Source organism: Phyllobates terribilis, unplaced genomic scaffold (genome assembly GCF_046119375.1).
Source record: "Phyllobates terribilis strain yellow unplaced genomic scaffold, ASM4611937v1 Scaffold_3__8_contigs__length_932513732, whole genome shotgun sequence".
NCBI classification, from domain to species: Eukaryota; Metazoa; Chordata; class Amphibia; order Anura; family Dendrobatidae; genus Phyllobates; species Phyllobates terribilis.
The window spans coordinates 906,077,686-906,096,782 of record NW_027362763.1 but is presented as its reverse complement, the minus strand read 5'-3'; the positions used below and the strand labels follow the sequence as shown (position 1 = coordinate 906,096,782).

The following is a 19,097-nucleotide window of genomic DNA, read 5'->3' as shown; positions in this document are numbered from 1 at the left end:
TCGGTTTTCCACCCCTTGGACTACTTCAGGATGTCACATGATTTCCTGTGTCCTCCAGTGAGTCACTTGAGAAAAGAGTATTTTTATTCTTGGCCTGAAATCTTTCTTTTAGGCTTCATTGTGGGACACGGCGCGCACTTTTAATTGTCCTTGTTTGGACTGGTATGTTTCTCCCTTATGCTGCTTCTCCTGCTTTCTCGTTGGTGCCTGTAGGCGTGTAGCCTGCTGAGGAGGATCCGACTTTTTTCTTTAAGTGTGATTCTTGGTGGCAGCAGCATACACCCATAGTCTTGTCTGTCAATTAAGGCTACTTCAGATTTTATGGCGAATATCAAAAATCCTTTTTAAACTGCACTATTAATGGGGTTGTCTGTAACTTTTGCATTTTTTTTTTTCTCATGGGTCTAAAAATTTAGACAGCTGCTACTTGTTTTTTCGGCATCTTTGCCTATTTCACGTTTGATAGGCTTCAGGGAGACGGTTGTTAGTTGGCATGTCATCGGCAAAGTGGGCTAGAAGAGAAAGCGATGCTCTGTTAAAGTGAGGTCAAGTGAAGCTGCAGAATCTCCTTAGCTTCACTTGTGTTCTTTCACCCTGCACACCTGTAATCTGTTTGGGGGTTACAGAGATCTCACAGATGCCCACTGTCAGTGAAAGTTTGACACTAAACACAGAAACTGCAAGATGTTCATACTTCCAGAAATGTTTTGTGAAATACTCAGTGCTGTTGTCTTTAGAGAAGGTTGCTACGTATTACTTTATTGTGGTTGTTTGTATGCTTTCTCCTCCCTTGTGTAAGGCTATGTTCACACATGTTGGGTTTTTCAGCGTAATTTGCATAAAAATCTGCAGCAAAACTTCAGCTGCATTTTGCAGTACCAACAAAGTCTGAGAGACCAGAATTCTCTGTTCACAAATCTTGTGTGGTGTGGTTTTTTAATTTTTTTTGCTTTCTATTTTGTGCTTTGGTTGGTTTTTTGGAAAATAGAGCATGTCACTTCTTTCAGCATCTTTTCACCCATAGAAAGTAATGGGTGGTGAGAAACGCACCTAAAAACGCAGGTAATTTTTTTTTGTTGTTTTTGTTTCTCCACAACTTTATGTACATGCTTAAATAAATGACAGTGAAAAAAAGCTGAAAAAACCCATCAAGACCTGCGGTTTCAATGCAGCGGATTTCCTTTCAGATCCGTTTTGCTGCAGATTTCTGACGTAAAAAAAAAAAAACACATGTGGGAACATAGCCTAAATGCGGATAGGTTCTGCAGAATGAGAATTGCTTGTTCTAGTTACCAGTCTGACAGTAATGTATTGTTTTTGTTAATTTCTGTAGATAACTCTGTGCAGCCCCTAAAGGATTCCAAGATTGCAAATCAGATGGTGCCGGCATCAGAGGTTGCTCCTTTATCACTTGGCAAATGTCAGGTAAAGCTTCTGTAGCCATCTGTATATTACTTTACTTATAACCGGTAATGTCTATGATGACAATGATAAGGATATGTCCCCATGATCAGGAATGGCAGCATTTTAGATGCTGCGTATTTTTGCTGCATCCAAAACGCTGCGTTCTAAGGCTGCGTGCCCACTATGCGTTTTTCAAGCGGAATTTCCGCAGTGAAAACTCTTGGTAATACGTGCCCCATAGTCCCCAATGATAATCCGCATGTGCTGTGCACATGCTGTGGAAATTTCCGCTGCGGATTATCATTGCGGAAAAATACACAGCATGTCCAGTAATTTTGCGGACACGCAGCGTAATTGCCGCCATTGACTTGCTTTGAATCGCTTAATATCCACATGACTACATGTGCACATGCGGATATTAAGCGATTCAATGTGTGGATGATACCCGGGTCTGGAGAAGAGGAGACTCTCCTCCAGACCCGGGTACCATAGTATCTGTTAAAAAAAAAAAAAAAAAAAAATTTAAAATAAAAAATAAAGATTATACTGACCTTCCGATGGCCCCCGGTCTCTTGTACAGCTCGCGATGGTCTAAAAGGACCTTCCATTACGTCATTTAGTCATGTGACAGGTCACGCGACCGTTGACTTTGGCGGTCACGTGACCCGTCACATGACTAAATGACGTCATGAAAGGTCCTTTCACACCACCGCGAGCCGTACAAGAGACTGGATGCAGCGGAGAAAAGATCGGGGGCCATCAGAAGGTAAGTATAATCTTTATTTTTTACCATTCTTATTCTTTTTTTTTTTTTTTTTTTATATAACTATTCACTTGGTAACACTATATAAATCCATGCCGGTTGCATGGATTTATATAGTGTGACCAAGTTGTCAAGCACTTTTCCAAATGATGGTAAAATCGCTTGGAGAAGCGCTTGATAACCCGCATGCAGAAATGCATGCAAAAACGCTTGACAAACGCTTACTACCTGGCGGGAAACACGCATGTAAAATCCGCATGCGTTTTTCCTGCCAGGGAGATGCGGAAAAAATCTGCAGCATTTCTGCATCGTGGGCACTTAGCCTAATCGCACAGTTAAATCTGCAAGTGATCAGGGAAGTATGAGAGATCATTTCATTTTCAACTTGCTTGACTATTCACAATGATAGTATTTTGAGAAGGGGTGTCCAAACATTTACATGTCACTGCATAGTCAGTGAGGAAAGCTGCACTAAAAAGACCAGAAGACCCTGGAATACTTATTACAGTGGACACGATTTTTGTGGCTCTATTAAGTTTCTGTTAAAATCAATATAAAGTGGACAATTCCCTTTAAAATGTAAACTGGTTTGTGTCCATAATGCCAATTTAGTCTGTGTGGTGGCAAACTGCAAACAAATCCAGGGTAATCTAATCCTAACCAACCAAATGTACGTTGGCAACAAGTGGGGGCAGGTAGTTTGGTTCTATTGTCATCTATGTGGTGGTGGTTTGTGGTTAAAGAAGCACTCTCATCAAAGGTTTTTAGCCTTTCAATATATTGCAGTCATCATATTATATGGCACTGTGTACTTACAATTGCTCATTTTGCCTCTCTATCCAGCTAATTCTTCTTTTCTCTGCTCTATGTAGAAGCAGGAAGTCACTTTTCCCTACATTTACCATTCCTCTTTTCAACTCCTGACCCCGCTGCCCCCCCCCCCCTCTTCCTTCCTGCCCAGAACTTTTGCAGTGACTCGTGAGTCATGCAGGGGAAAATTGACCTCCTGTTTCTACATGGAGCTTAGAAGGATTCAGTTAGTCGGCTTTTAATCAGGTGATGTCCTAGGCCTCATGGAAAAGAGAACTGGTTGGGTAGAAGGGCAAAATGAAAATTGTAAGTTTACAGTGCCATGTAATATGATGATTGCAATATATTAATCAGATAAAAAATTGAGTGCTTCTTTAAATGTAGGTAGACTGCTAAAACCTGGAGCTTTAGAATTAGAAGGAACCGATCATGTCCCTAAACACTGTTAATCTGCAGGTTAAAGGGGTTGTCTGGTCTGAAATGATAAGTCTGCAGTCACTGTGTGACTGCAGACTTATGAATCCCCAAGCGCAGGCACTGTGCACTGCGGGGATTTGCCGGTTTCTAAGTTGGAACCAGATGGTATATACGAGTTATACATATTCCCAATCAGAGTAGTCTAGTGTGTGCGGTCTCGCTCCATATACTTGTATTGAGTGAGACTGCGTCCCGTCTAGTGATGTGGCTGCCCAGTAGGTGGGCCTGACTTGAGGGCCTGGCCTCGCTCCATACAAGTGTACAGTAATGGCCAAAAGTTTTGAGAATGACACCAAAATTATATTTTCACATGATCTGCTGGCCTCTGGTTTTTATTAGTGTTTGTCTGATGTTTGTATCACATACAGAAATATAATTGCAATCATATTATGAGTACCAATAGGTTATATTGACAGTTAGAATGAGTTAATGCAGCAAGTCAATATTTGCAGTGTTGCCCCTTCTTCTTCAAGACCTCTGTAATTCTCCCTGGCATGCTCTCAATCAACTTTTGGACCAAATCCTGACTGATAGCAGTCCATTCTTGCATAATCAATGCTTGCATTTTGCCAGAATTTGTTTGTTTTTGTTTGTCCACCCGTCTCTGGATGATTGACCACAAGTTCTCAATGGGATTAAGATCTGGGGAGTTTCCAGGCCATGGACCCAAAATCTCTATGTTTTGTTCCATGAGCCATTTTGTTATCACCTTTGCTTTATGGCAAGGTGCTCCATCATGCTGGAAAAGGCATTGTTGGGCGCCAAACTGCTCTTGGACGGTTGGGAGAAGTTGCTCTTGGAGGACATTCTGGTACCATTCTTTATTCATGGCTGAGTTTTTAGGCAAGACTGTGAGTGAGCCGATTCCCTTGGCTGAGAAGCAACCCCACACATGAATGGTTTCAGGATGCTTTACAGTTGGCATGAGACAAGACTGGTGGTAGCGCTCACCTCTTCTTCTCCGAATAAGCTGTTTTCCAGATGTCCCAAACAATCGAAAAGGGGATTCATCAGAGAAAATGACTTTGCCCGAGTCCTCAGCAGTCCACTCCCTGTACCTTTTGCAGAATATCAGTCGGTCCCTGATGTTTTTTCTGGAGAGAAGTGGCTTCTTTGCTGCCCTCCTTGAAACCAGCCCTTGCTCAAAGAGTCTCCGCCTCACAGTGCGTGCAGAAGCACTCATACCAGCCTGCTGCCATTCCTGAGCAAGCTCGGCACTGCTGGTAGTCCGATCCCGCAGCTGAAACAGTTTTAAGATACGGTCCTGGCGCTTGCTGGTCTTTCTTGGGCGCCCTGGAGCCTTTTTGACAACAATGGAAGCTCTCTCCTTGAAGTTCTTGATGATGCGATAGATTGTTGACTGAGGTGCAATCTTTGTAGCTGCGATACTCTTCCCTGTTAGGCCATTTTTGTGCAGTGCAATGATGGCTGCACGTGTTTCTTTAGAGATAACCATGGTTAACTGAAGAGAAACAATGATACCAAGAACCAGCCTCCTTTTAAAGTGTCCAGTGATGTCATTCTTACTTAATCATGACTGATCGCCAGCCCTGTCCTCATCAACACCCACACCTGTGTTAATGGATCAATCACTAAAACGATGTTAGCTGCTCCTTTTAAGGCAGGACTGCAATGATGTTGAAATGTGTTTTGGGGGTTAAAGTTCATTTTCTGGGCAAATATTGACTTTGCAAGTACAGTAATTGCTGTTAAGCTGATCACTCTTTGACATTCAGGAGTATATGCAAATTGCCATAACAAAAAATGAAGCAGTAAACTTTGGAAAAATTACTATTTGTCTCATTCTCAATACTTTTGGCCATGACTGTATGTAGCGAGGCTGCACCCATTGGCCGGGGAGTATGTATAACTCATACATATCCTCTGGTCCCGGGTCAGAAACCAGTGAATCCCCCGCAGCGCACAGTGACTGCAAACTTAATGATTTTTGGACCGAACATCCCCTTAAGTAACCATAAAAAAGGTCCCCAGCTGCTTTACCATCTGTAAGCTGACTGCTTTGTTATGCTGGCATGACTTCAGTCATCACTCATTGTTCTGTGAGCGCCAGCTGTTGGCACAACCCAGCACTGACTGACAGCAAGCTCTATAGTGCAAAGCCAGCTGTCAGTCATATTGCCGGGCTTCTTTACAGCTGCCACTCTGTGCTGTAGGAAAGCCAGAGGCTCCTGGGACAAAGTTTATTTTCTCCTGGGAGCTGAAGTTTCGTTATGGCGGCTGGGCGCCTTCATAACACTAACTGCTGATTAACTCCACATCTGCAGGTTAATTGCACATATTCTTAAAGTGAATCAGTCACGTCTGATAATGCTGAGTCGCTCTTTTCATTCTAGATGCAGTGAAACAATAAAATATATAGTTGACATTTTATTGTATTTTTTCTGTTGCACACTAAGCTTGCAATCATTGGTAAACACAAGCTGTCAACCCAACTTATGGCATTGCCTTGTAGGGGGTATATCCCATATAAATCACACTTTAAGTCTTCTAGCTGCTGCCGATGTCCTGCAGAATCTGAAGCTTGTATGCACGTCGTAAACCTGTGCTGCTCAGTCAGTCTGAGAGCGTCACAAATTACATGGAGACTGATGGAGCAGGACTGAAGCTTGAGCCCCCTCTGCTCAGACTTTATGGGAGTCTGCCTCAGCCCCATGGGTGAGAGAGCAGATCAGTTATGTTTGTTCATGATGCTGCTCCTCACCCTTAGGGCTTGTTCACACTCTGCGTTTCTGCTGCGTATTTTCAGCACGTTTCAAGGGTAATATGCTACACTTTACAGTAGCAGTAAAGTGAATGAGATTTCTCATGCACATGCTGCTTAATTTTGCCTTGTGATTTGAACCATCACTGTTTGTTTTTTCTTTTTTTCAGTCTGCAGGAAGTAAATTCTTTGAGTGTTTTTGCAGCATTTCTCACCTATTCAAATAGGGGGAAAAACACTTAAACGCATCAAAAATGTGTGTTTTAAACATTATTTTTCCTACCAACACTCTGGTGTAGACAATTCTGCTGCAAATACTCAACGTGTGAACATTCCCTTACAGTTGAGACACATTTTAAGCTTTGTTTCTTCAGGATGCAATGTGTCCCAAGACATGCCTAAAGGGGGATAGAGGGGTGAGGGTTGCAGCTTAAAAAGTGATGTTGGTCATGTTGAAAGAATTCTCAGGAAGCCTCTTTATTACATATGCCAATTGGTGAGTCCAGTGCACAACTGGCTTGCCAGTAGCCTCAGTGCACTGTTCAGCATGCTAGATTGGCATAGCCTCCACCTTTCTCACTGGTGATTGACAGCGCTGGCTTGCCTGAGTTTTCTCTGCAGACAGTGCTCGCTCAGGCAAGGCAGAGCTTTAAATCGCCACCAATGAGGGAGAGCAAAACGGTGCACTGAGCCTTTTGGCCACAATACTGGTTCACAGAGCATCCTAATTGGCATATTTGATTACTCCTCAGTTTCTGAAACCTGGAGGTTGCAATTTAAATGTTAAAGGTGAATTTATTTTTTTTCTTTATTTTAGAAGGTGCTATTTCACCTATTATGTGATGAGTTTATACTGTCAGTTTCTTAGACTGTCTTTGTAAGATGATAAAATATCTTTTTTTTGTTTTTGCCCCTTTCACTATTGAATATTTTCATATAGGACTCCGCAGAATTGGCAATTCAATCTACAAGTAACTCGGGAGTGTACGTTAGTTGGGACGATCCTAGAGCGTAAGTGTTTTCTTCACTGACATTTCTCGGCAGAAGCCATGCTGGAAATAAATCTCTAGAATGTGACTTGTGGCCTACATTTTGGAAAAGCAGTTTTTAGACAGCAGCTCAGATCAGGTTAAGACCGAAAAGTGATAATTTAAAGCAATCTAAATTAGAAATTGAATTAACATAAATGGTCCTGAGCCAAGGCTGATCCAGCAGTATAGGCAAGTCTATCTGTGGTAAGTGTTTTGTGTCTCGTGACTTTTTTTTTTCTTTGGCTAAATTGTTGCCATTAAACAAATATTTGTTCACTTAGTGTATAACCACTTGCTGTGAGTTATGAACCTGGCTCATTAATGAGCAGGAAAAAATATCATACCCCACAATATTTCACGACAGGCCACTCCTGTGTAAGATCTAATGACATGATGTGATCTCCTGGTCTAACCTCCTGAATCATTAGAAAGTGATGTGAGTATGGCATAGAGGATTTAGTGCCTCTCAGATAATGTCCTGACAGTGTGTGGGTGAGGGACAGCACAGCTGAGTTTAGCTGTTATATTACAAATGTCACAGCACTGTTGCAGGATACCTCCAGGCTACGGGTGCCCTTGCTATCCTTGCTCCCCGGATTAATTCTGATGGTGAGGATGCTGGGGCCACATGACTTGCTGAGCTCCTAAATCTACCTTTATATGTCCCCTACTCCACCCAGGGAAGTGGGGAGTTGTGTATAAAATTACATAAACCAGACTAACAGACTATGTACAGTCAATCATACAAACATGCACTCAGAGTGTAACAACGGAAAGTATAGGAAGGCGAAACAAAATAGGAGAGGATGAGGATATACACACAGAGAAATCACCTAACAACTGTCTTCTGAGGAACACTCCAAACGCCTCATCAAACACCTCTAACTCCAGAACCAGGCAGTATGAAACGAACTCTGGCAAGCCCTGATTGCCAGTGGCGAGTGTGGATATATATATAGAGAGAGAGAGATAGATATAGAGATAGCAGAGGAGAGTGGCTAACACTCAACAGCTGAGACCATCAAAACTGGAAAGCTCCATCAGCTCTGAGGCTGTGTGCCCACGTAGCGTTTTTCAAGCGTTTATGCTGCGGAATTTCCGCAGCGTAAAGGCTTGTGAAACGCTAGGTAATCCGCACCCCATGGTCCCCAAGGGGATTCCGCATGTTCTATGCACATGCTGCGGATTTTTCCGCAGCGTTTATGCTGCGTACAAAAATCCGCAGCATGTCATTTAATTTTGCGGAAGCGCAGCGGAACTCCCGCCATTGACTTGCATTGAGACGCATAGAAACCGCGACTGTACATTTGTACAAGCGGCTTCTATACGTCTCTATGTGCGGATGGTACCCAGTTCTGGAGGAGAGGAGACTCTCATCCAGACCTGGGTACCATTGTACCGGTGAAAAAAAGAATAAAATAACAAATAAAGTTTATACTCCCCTTTCCGAAGGCTTCTCGCTGAAGGACCTGCGGTGACGTCAGTCATGTGACCGCAGGCCCTTCACCGCTCTGTCTCGCGATATGCCGGCAGCCAGGAACCAGACAGGAAGCGGCGCTGCAGCCACGCCTGGGCTTCCGGGGTGAGTATAGCTTTATTTGTTTTAATTTGTACGGTTCACACTGTATAAATCCATGCCGTTTGCATGGATTTATACAGTGTGACCTAGTTGTCAAGCACTTTCCAAGTGATGCTATCGCCTGGAAAGCGCTTGTCAATCTGCATGCGGAAACGCATGTGGATCCGCATGTATTCTGCAGGAAAAACGCATGCACAATCTGCATGCTTTTTTTCTGCCAGGGAGATGCAGAAATGCTGCAGAAATTTTCTGCTTCATTTCTGCATCGTGGGCACATAGCCTCAACCAATAGATTAACCCCTGCAATGCTAGCAGAAACCTGCACTGTTTACTATTGTGAAGTGCTTCTAGTTAGTGCAGGAGTACATGAAATTGGACACCGCGTTCTTCTGGCCCTTCTGCTGGGGTAAAGCCATGACATCAAGCTCTTCTATCAGTGCTCCTCCTTCCATAGCACTGTCACCTGAGCTGTACTGTCCCTCCTTCACACTGTCTGTTCAGGGAGGAGAGCTCAAAGGTGTCACTAATCGCACTTCTGTCTGCTGTGCTTGTAATAGCCTTTCTTCAGAGCAATCATTAACCCCTTTACGAGGAGGTCAGTAATGGTGCGTAGCTGTGCCCTGGGCCTTAAGGACTAGCTACATACTATTACGCGTGCTATGATCGCACCCGCACACAAGCGGTGCGGGGCGATCTTTGCCAGGTGTCAGCTGATTGTCACAACTGACACCCAGTGCTATGTGCCATGAGCGGTCAAGCACCGCTGCTGGCACATTAACCCCTGAAATGCTGCTATCGACTTCGAGGAGCAAGGGAAGGTAAGCGCCGATACTTGCCTCCTGTCTGGTGTCCCGCGCCGTCTGTTCCGGGTCCTGGATGTTGTCATGGTGACCCGATGTCGTCATGATGACGTCCGGGTCACCAGGAGGTAAGAAGTTACTCTGGTCGTGCACAGTAACACTTGTCAGAATTGAAAAAATTGGCCTGGTCATTAACGCGCAAACCACCTTCTGGGGTAAAGGGGCTGAAAAAATATTTTTTTCTATAAAATAGTTTCTATTGTGTAAAAGCACCAAAACATAAAAAAATATATAAATGTGGTACCGCTGTAAACGTACTGACCCAAAGAATAACGCTGCTTTATCAATTTTACCATACGTGGAACGGCATAAAAAAACAAACAAATACAATTCCTGAATTGTAGTTTTTTTGTTTATTCTGCCTCCCAAAAATTGGAATAGAAGGCGATCAAAAAATGTCACGTGCCAAAAAAGCAAGCCCTTACATGACTATCGGCCGAAATATGGAAAAATTATAGCTCTCAAAATATGGCAATGCAAAAACTAGTCTTTGCAACAAAAAAAAGCGTCTTTAGTGTGTGACAGCTGTCAATCATAAAAACCCGATATGAAACTGGTATCGCTGTAATCACACCAACCCGAAGAATAAAGTCGTCTAATCACTTATACCGCACGAGGAACGGCATAAAAAATAAACGCTAGGGTTTAGGGTTGTGCTAGGGTTTAGGGTTTTTTCAAAAGTAAAGAAAGAAGAAGAAGAAAAAAAAAAATGACGATATGGCGACCAGTGTTGAGCACAAGTGCTAGCTACTTGAGTTTGCATCGGGTGCTCGAGTGACATGCTCGAGTCTCCGCCCCATATGCTTCGTGGCCAAAAAAAGTTGCATGGATTGCCTGCCATGCATGAGCGATCCCCGCGTGTTTTTTTTTTTTTTGGGGGGTGTGATCTAGCAACCATGAAACATGCAGGCCGGGGAGTAGAGGATGTCACTCGAGTACCCGATGCAAACTCAAGTAGCGAGCACTTGTGCTCAAGACTAATGACAACATTAGGTCATCATATTTAATAAATTATCAAATTCTGTTTCGTACCTCTGGGTTCAAAATGTTGACTATACTCCTTGATAAAATCCTTGAGGGGTCTAGTTTCCAAAATGGGGTCACTTGTGGGGGGGTTTCCACTATTTAGGCACATCAGGGGCTCTTCAAATGCGACATGGCATCCACTCTCGATTCCAGCCAATTTTGCGTTCAAAAAGTCACAGTGCTCCTTCCCTTCTGAACTCTGCCTTGCGCCCAAACACTGTATTTTCCCCATATATGGGGTATTGGCGCACTCAGCAGAAATTGCACAACAGATTTTGGGGTCGATTTTTCTCCTGTTACCGTTGTGAAAATAAAAAAATTGGGGCTAGAACATTAATTTTTGTGGAAAAAGTTAAATGTTCCTTTTTTTTTTTTTCTCCCACATTCCAAAAATTCCTGTGAAGCACGTGAAGGGTTAATAAACTTCTTGAATGTGGTCTTGAGCACCTTTTAGGGGTGCAGTTTTTAGAATGGTATCACTTTTGGGTATTTTCTGTCATAAAGGCCCCTCAAAGTCACTTCAAATGTGATGTAGTCCCCAAAAAAAAAAAATTTTTTGTTGAAAAAATGAGAAAAAGCTGGTCAACTTTTAACCCTTATAACTTCCTAACAACAAAAAAAAATGTTGGTTCCAAAATTGTGCTAGTGTTAAGTAGACATGTGGGAAATGTTATTTATTAACTATTTTGTGTGACATATCTCTCTGATTTAAGGGCATGAAAATTCAAAGTTTGAAAATTGCAAAATTTTCACCAAATTTCCGTTTTCACAAACACAAGTCATATAGATGAAACTTTACCACGATCATGAAGTACAATATGCCACGAAAAAACATTCTCACAATCAGCGGGATCCGTTGAAGCGTTCCAGAGTAATTACCTCATAAAGTGACAGTGGACAGAATTGTAAAAATTTGCCTGGTCATTAACGTTCAAACCACCCTGGGGGGTAAAGGGGTTAAAGCTCACACAGAGGTAGCCTGTTCTGACCATTGAGGGTGCGTTCTTCTGTGGGTGAAAAAAGAAAGTGTTCTGCCTTGCAGTCATTACATTTTGTGACCACTTCAAGAAGAAAAATTTGATACCTCAATGTACATACAGCAAATGGTAAAACTTTGTTTTAATTGGTGATCAACTCGTTCCCTTTTGGATTGTATTTAGTAGAATGGAGGATGCGGGAGATCCTAAATCTACATACAGCAATTCTAGCATTTATAAACGTGGTATTTAAAATTTAGTATTTTTTAATGAGTGCTAAATGTCTCCTTTAAAAAGATCATTTTTTTTTTTCTTTTTGGAAAGAGTCCAAATGTTTAAAACGTGATATTTTGTGTACAAGAAATGCATCTTTACTCAACCGATTCTTGAAGTTGTCTGGGATCCGTGGTGATGGAGGATGTAAGAGGTGAATGCATCACCGAACTCTACTTCTTTCTCTGCTGCCACATCTTCTAGCTGTGAAACAAGAGGTCATCAGGGGGAGGTGATGGAAGCAGTGAGACACACCAGTGATGCCCTACAGGGCTTCTAGCACTGACCTCAAACCAATCGTCATTGGGGGCTGCGCTGGTGTCACTGCTTCTATCACCACCCCCTGGTAACAATTTGCTTGAGGTCTGTGCTAGAAGCTGTGGGGCAGTGGTTGTCACTTCTATTTCCGCGCCATGATGTCTCGTTTCCCAGTTAAAAGATGCAGCGTCAGCGATGGTGCCGGCACTCTGTTTCTATGCTTGCCTCTCCCACATCACCATGGATCCAAGAGCTCTTCAGAGGGCGGCTAGGTAAGTAACTGCAGCACTGCCCCATTATGACGTCTTGTTCCAGGAGGGGTGATAGACGCTGAGGGTCAGTGAGTGCAGCCTCCTGTGATCTGTTTGAGACTCCTCTCAAAGGAAACATTGCATCACAAAAAGTGATATAAAAGCCACATTTAGGGATTAGCTGGAGAGGGAGAAGTGTAGGGTATCTTATAATTAAGCCAATTACAAAAGTGGTTAGAGTGTAAAAAATGGATATTTTAGCTACAGACAGCCCCTTTAAACCTAGAAACTACAGATTAAAAAATGGCTTGAATTATTATATTCGGTGTCAAAAAAAACCTCTAAATCTAGTAAAGAGAACCTGTCTTCAGGATTTGACCCTAAAAACTCAAGGCATGGCTATAATGGCGCTGTGATGCTGACTAATATACCTGATGTGAAGGGATCCGCTCAGTGGCTGCTGATGATCTCCTTATGAAGTTTTCAGACAATCTTGTGTGCGTCGGGGTGGGACGAGGAGGCTGGCTCTTCTCGTTCTCCGCACCCCACCAGCCTCCTGTTTCTTGTGCAGGTCTCTGATTTTTCAGTGACCTGCCTCTTTAAGGACTATGTGCAGGAGTTCAATAAAATGGCACTGGAGGTGGTGCAGATGGAGATTTCATCTCAGAACGGAGCACACAGGACGCCGGCTACCACTGCGCACTTAATGCCCACACAATGATGGTGGCTGCTCGGAATTTTAAAAAGGAGGCAGGTCATTGAATAATCTGACCTGCACAAGAAGCAGGAGACTAGTGAGGGTGGGAGTAGGTGGACGTGAAGACCCTGCTCCACGTCCTGCAGTGAAGCACACTGGAGCGCAGATTTCATTTGCTAAAAACTCCGTAAGATGAGTATGAGCAGCCACTGATCGGATCCCTTCACTTCAGGCATCATATCAATCAGCAGCACAGCCTCATTCTAGCCATGCCTTCAGTTTATAGCACTAAGTCCTGATGACAGGTTTGCTTTTAATCATCTGAAAAATGCAACACAGATGGTATGCTACACAGGCAGGCTTCCTGGGGATGTCTAAGGAGTGTCCTGCAACCTGCTGACACTGCTCCAGTCCTAATGCAGGTATGAAGCCTATCTGTTGGGATTGTGAAGTGGTCCTTTCTCTATGGGAAGCGATCGGCACTGTATTATCCATAATTTGTTAATATAACACCCCCCCCCCCCACGCCTCCACATGACTGCATCGTACGAGGGAGTAGGATCCGCCACGATTACTAGACAGGAATCCCTGAGCACAAAATAAAAAGGCAACTCCCACTCCTGTCCTCAAGGATGTAGGAGCCTGGAGCAGCCCTGAATTATGGAACACCATCCTGTGTTCTATAGCAACCTCTAGTAAGAATGGCAGTGAGTACAGGGGCCCAGTTGGGCTCTGAAATGCTAACAGCAGTCTGGGAGAATTTACATTTAATGGTCCAGTACCTACCTACGTCTGACGTTTGGCCTCATGGCTTGTGTATTGAGCCTCATGCAGGGCTGTGGAGTCGGTAAGCCAAAACGCCGACTCCTCAATTTGCACGACTCTGACTCCCTCATACATGGCTCATGTTTAAGTGATAAATTTACTATAGCACGGATTCATCTCAGCTAAAAGTCTAGACCCTTAGATCAGGAATAGGACAGACATTTATAGGACATTTCATAACTTTCCCAAATTCTTATGAAAAAATATTCCCCACAAACTACATTGAACTACTATACCCAATTTATTATATATTTTAGTAGTTGGAGTTGGTCTATCTTCTACTGACTCCGATTCCGACTCCACCAAAATGGACACCAACTCCGACTCCACATCCCTGGCCTCATGGCTTGTGCATTGGGCCACAGGGCTCATGCCAATTCAGGTCTGGGCTTTTGTCTCATATTGGCCTACCAGAAAGTTTTTCAGAGCGCTTCATAATTGTGGAAGACCCTGCCACTTTAGGTCTAGGTTTTTCCTCAGCTGTCTGTCTAAGTGGGTTGCCCGGTTAGCCAGCCTACTTGGTGGCTTGTAGATCTGGTTTCACGAAGGTCTCAAAGTTTCTCTACCCTTTTCCTAGCAATATTTCTGATATTGGTAAAGAGATTTCCGGACGATACCCTCGGTCTTTGGACTATATTTAATAGAATCACCAAAGGATATGTTCAGTTAATCCCTCACACTTAGATGTTAAATGCAGACCAGTTCAATATGCTATCCATGTCCCAATGGTCCTCTTGGTACAGTGGGGGAAAAAAAGAATTGTCAGCCACCAATTGTGCAAGTTCTCCCACTTAAAAAGATGAGAGGCCTGTAATTGACATCATAGGTAGACCTCAACTATGAGGCTGCGTGCCCACTATGCGTTTTTCAAGCGTTTTTGCCACGGAATTTCCACAGCTTAAATGCTTGGTAATATGTGCCCCATGGTCCCCAAAGATAATCCGCATGTGCTGTGCACATGCTGCGGAAATTTCCGCTGCGGATTATTATTGCAATAAAATACGCAGCATATCCATTAATTTTGCTGACACGCAGCTTAATGGCCGCCATTGACTTGCATTGAATCGCATGATATCCGCATGAGCACATGTGCACGTGCGGATATCATGCGGTTCAATGTGCGGATGGTACCCTGGTCTGGAGAAGAGGAGACTCTCCTCCAGACTCTGATACCATAGAACCTGTTAAAATAATTTAAAATAAAGATTACTTACCTTCCGATGGCTCCCGGTGTTTTCTCCTCTACGTCTAGTCTGTTGTACGGCTCGCGATGGTCTAAAAGGACCTGCGGTGACATCATTTAGTCATGTGACAGGTCACGCGAGATCTGCATGGAGGAATGGACCAACATACCCGCAACAGTGTGTGCCAACCTTGTGAAGACTTACAGAAAATGTTTGACCTCTGTCATTGCCAACAAAGGATATATAACAAAGTATTGAGATGAACTTTTGTAATTGACCAAATACTTATTCTCCACCAAAATTTGCAAAAAATTTCCTTCCAGATCAGACAGTGATTTTCAGGATTTGTTTTATCATTTTGTCTCTCATAGTTGAGGTCTACCTTTGATGTCAATTACAGGCCTCTCTCATATTTTTAAGTGGGAGAACTTTCACAATTGGTGGCCGACTAAATATATTTTTTTCCCCACTGTAAATGGTGGTGCTAAAAAGAATAGTACCAAATTTAAGTCCAGTTGATCTTTACAATCTAAGATCATTAGATGAACTGGCTGATAAACATCTACTGCTCAGTTCCCCCCTCCTAGTTGAAGGTGCAAGATGGACATGGCTACGCTAAGGTTAATGAAACCACTGTAAGCCCAGTTAAAACTCCTAGCGAGAGTCTTCAAATTACCTTTTTGACTTTAAGTGATTAAAACTCTCTATACCTCATACCCTCCTGATAGGGCTTGGTAAGAGGAACTTGATTGTGCCAAGTCGAACGGCACTATACCAGTCTGCCCTCCTAATGGAGCTGTGAGTTGTACTCGCCGGTAGGGGGCGGGCTGAAAAACCAACATTTGCTCCAATCTACCCTCCTGGTATAGAGGATATGGAACTTGATCGTGCCAAGAGGGGCGGCACTATACCTGTCTGACCTCCTAAGGTCATGAGTTGGACTCACCTGTAGGGAAGCTGACAAACCACCAATTGCCCCAATCTACCCTCCTGGTATGGAATGGTAAGAAATTTGATTGTGACGAGCGGGCAGCACTACCGGTCTTCCCTCCTAAGGAAGGTGCGAGTTGGATTCGCCTGTATGGGACCGAAGAACCAGTAAATATCCCAGTCCATCCTCCTAATAAATGGAGTTGCACGACAAAATTATTTCAAGACCAGTGTATCTTCCCAGTTAAGTGGAGAAGATTGACTGACTAATTTGAAATTAAGTCAATGGAACCACATTACACAATATGTATTCTTGGGAATGAAGTCATAAACTGGTAGTTAACTAACTGGCGAGTTGGTTAAATATCCAGTCTGTGCGCTCTTGGTGTGATAAGACAACTCTGCAATAAACATATAAAGGGAGGAATCTGTGGATGAGTTAAAATGTCCCCATACCCGCGAGACTCCTGTGGCAAAGGAGAAGCATCTTTGCTAGTAAAAACAAATGCCTTTGCACTGAGGTAAGACGTTCTGATTATTACTCAGAGGATGATGCGTCCTTAAGGTACATGTTTAATGGGATGGGATGCTAATACCTTAGCTTAAGACCATCTGAGATTTGACCAATACCATATCAAAAAGTTAATTTCAGTTTTTCAATACAAAAAGTGAAACTCCTATATTATATAGTCATTACAAACCGATCTATTTTAAGTGTTTAAAAGTCATTAACTCAGTAAATTTGAATAATTAACAAAAAACACCAAAGGCTTCCGAAGCATTTAAAAAGGTCCCTTAGTCTGTTTCAGTAGGCTCCGCAATTATGGGGAAGACTGCTGACTTGACAGATATCCAGAAGGCAGTTATTGACAAACTCCACAAGAAGGGTAAGCCACAAAAGGTCATTGCTATTAAAAAAAAAAAAAAAAAAAACAGGCTGTTCAGAGTGCTGTATCCAAGCATATTAATGGAAAATTGATTGGAAGGAAAAGGTGTGGTAGAAAAAGGTGCACAAGCAATCGGGATAACCGTAGCCTTGAAAGGATTAAGAACAGGCCATTCAAAAATTTGGAGGAGATTCACAAGGAGTGGACTGCTGCTGGAGTCATTGCTTTAAGAGCCATCACACACAGACGTATCCAGGACATGGGCTACAAGTGTCGCATTCCTTGTGTCAAGCCACTCATGACCAATAGCATCTCACCTTGGCTTAGGAAAAAAATACCTGGACTGTTGCTCAGTGGTCCAAGGTGTTTTCACATGAAAGTAAATTTTGCATTTCATTTGGAATTCAAGGTCCCAGAGTCTGGAGGAAGAGTGGAGAGGCCACAATTCAAGCTGCTTGAGGTCTAGTGTGAAGTTTCCACAATCAGTGATGGTTTGGGGAGCCATGTCATCTGCTGGTGTAGGTCCACTGTTTTAGCAAGACCAAAGTCAGTGCAGCCGTCTACCAGGAAATTTTCGAGCACTTCATGCTTTCCTCTGCCGACAAGCTTTTTGTAGATGGAAATTTCATTCTCCAGCAGGACTTGGCACCTGTCCACACTGCCAAAAGTACCAACACCTGGTTTATAAACAACAGTATCACTGTGCTTGACTGGCCAGCAAACTCGCCTGACCTTAACCCCATAGAGAATCTATGGGTTATTGTCAAGAGGAAGATGAGACACCAGACCCAACAATGCAGATGAGCTGAAGGCTGCTATCAAAGCAACCTGGGCTTCCATAACACCTCAGCAGTGCCACAGGCTGATCGCCTCCATGCCACGCCGCATTGATGCAGTAATTGATGCAAAAGGAGCCCCAAGTATTGACTGCATTTACTGAACATACATTTCAGTAGGACAACATTTCTGATTTTAAAAACATTTTTCAAGCTGTTATAAAGTATTCTAATTTACTGAGATAATGACTTTTGTGTTTTTCATTGTCTGTAAGCCATAATCAACAGAAATAAACACTTGAAATAGATCACTCTCTTTGTAATGACTCCATATGAGTTTCACTTTTTGTATTGAAGAACTGAAATTAATTAACTTTTTGATGATTTTCTAATTTTGTGAGAAGCGCCTGTATATCTTTCTGAATGAGTTGCTTCCTCAAGAAAGTGTGTCAGAGGTGTTGGATATCTCGGGTTTCTGGGATTAGTTTCCAAGCAAAGGAACTATCTTGCATTTGAAATATTTTCAACAAACAATCTTCATGGTTGGATTATATTAACATCCATTTAAGTTGCAGACTTGATGCTATTATAGATGAATAGCGTAAACACTATCATCCCTGCATGAATGGTGGATTGTGGCTTTTTTTAAATTTTTTTTGGAATAGCTCAGATCTGTGTTTTGCCTGTTCTAGTTGTATCAGCTCTTAGTGCTTGGCTAGATTGTGGTAGCCAGAAACTCCCCAGGATGGGAATCTCGAACTAAAAGTGTCCGTTTGGCTTAAATATTTTTCTTAGGGTGTAACGTTAAGTCCCCCTAAGGGATATAAAGTACTAAATATTTCTGCTGGTTCCTGGAACCCCATTTTGGCAATCAGGGATTCTCTATCTAAACTTGATAGCATAGAGTTGGGTAGTCTGAACAATTACATGATCACTGACCCTAGAAAAGAGTCTTGCGGCCCAGATCTTGGCCTTAAAGGGGTCCTTCAATAAAAAATGCCAACAATATTAAGGCCTGGTTAAGGTTCCCTGAATCGATTAACTTCTGCTTCCATTAACACGCTGAGTCTTTGTACCAGTTCCTATCTGATTCAGTTGTTGGTTAGGTGATTTAATGAGCACAGAACATCAAATCTGTGAAAGATATTCAACCATGCATATAAGCGAAATCTAAATATAGACCTTCCCTGGGAGATAGAGGGAAGAGTTGTAAAATTCCTATTTACTCATGTTGGTGCTTTTGGTTAAAGCTCCAAATCGATTGAGAAAGTTTGATATGTCATTCAGTCTTCCTTCTTGAAGCAATATCCTTTGAACTAGGATATTACTGGGATCTTCTTTCAGTTTTAAGATCCTGCAAGGGTGCT

At 42.8% G+C, this 19,097-nt stretch overlaps 1 protein-coding gene across 1 annotated transcript in view; it reads left to right on the top strand.

Moving 5' to 3' along the window:
- Positions 1–19,097, top strand: part of BUB1 (BUB1 mitotic checkpoint serine/threonine kinase) — a 98,022-nt gene that overhangs the window by 6,800 nt on the left and 72,125 nt on the right. Inside the window, exons 3-4 of the mRNA XM_073672761.1 lie at positions 1,334–1,425; positions 7,117–7,187. Of these exons, the coding sequence (XP_073528862.1) occupies positions 1,334–1,425; positions 7,117–7,187 (163 nt within the window). The remainder of the gene's footprint in view (positions 1–1,333; positions 1,426–7,116; positions 7,188–19,097) is intronic.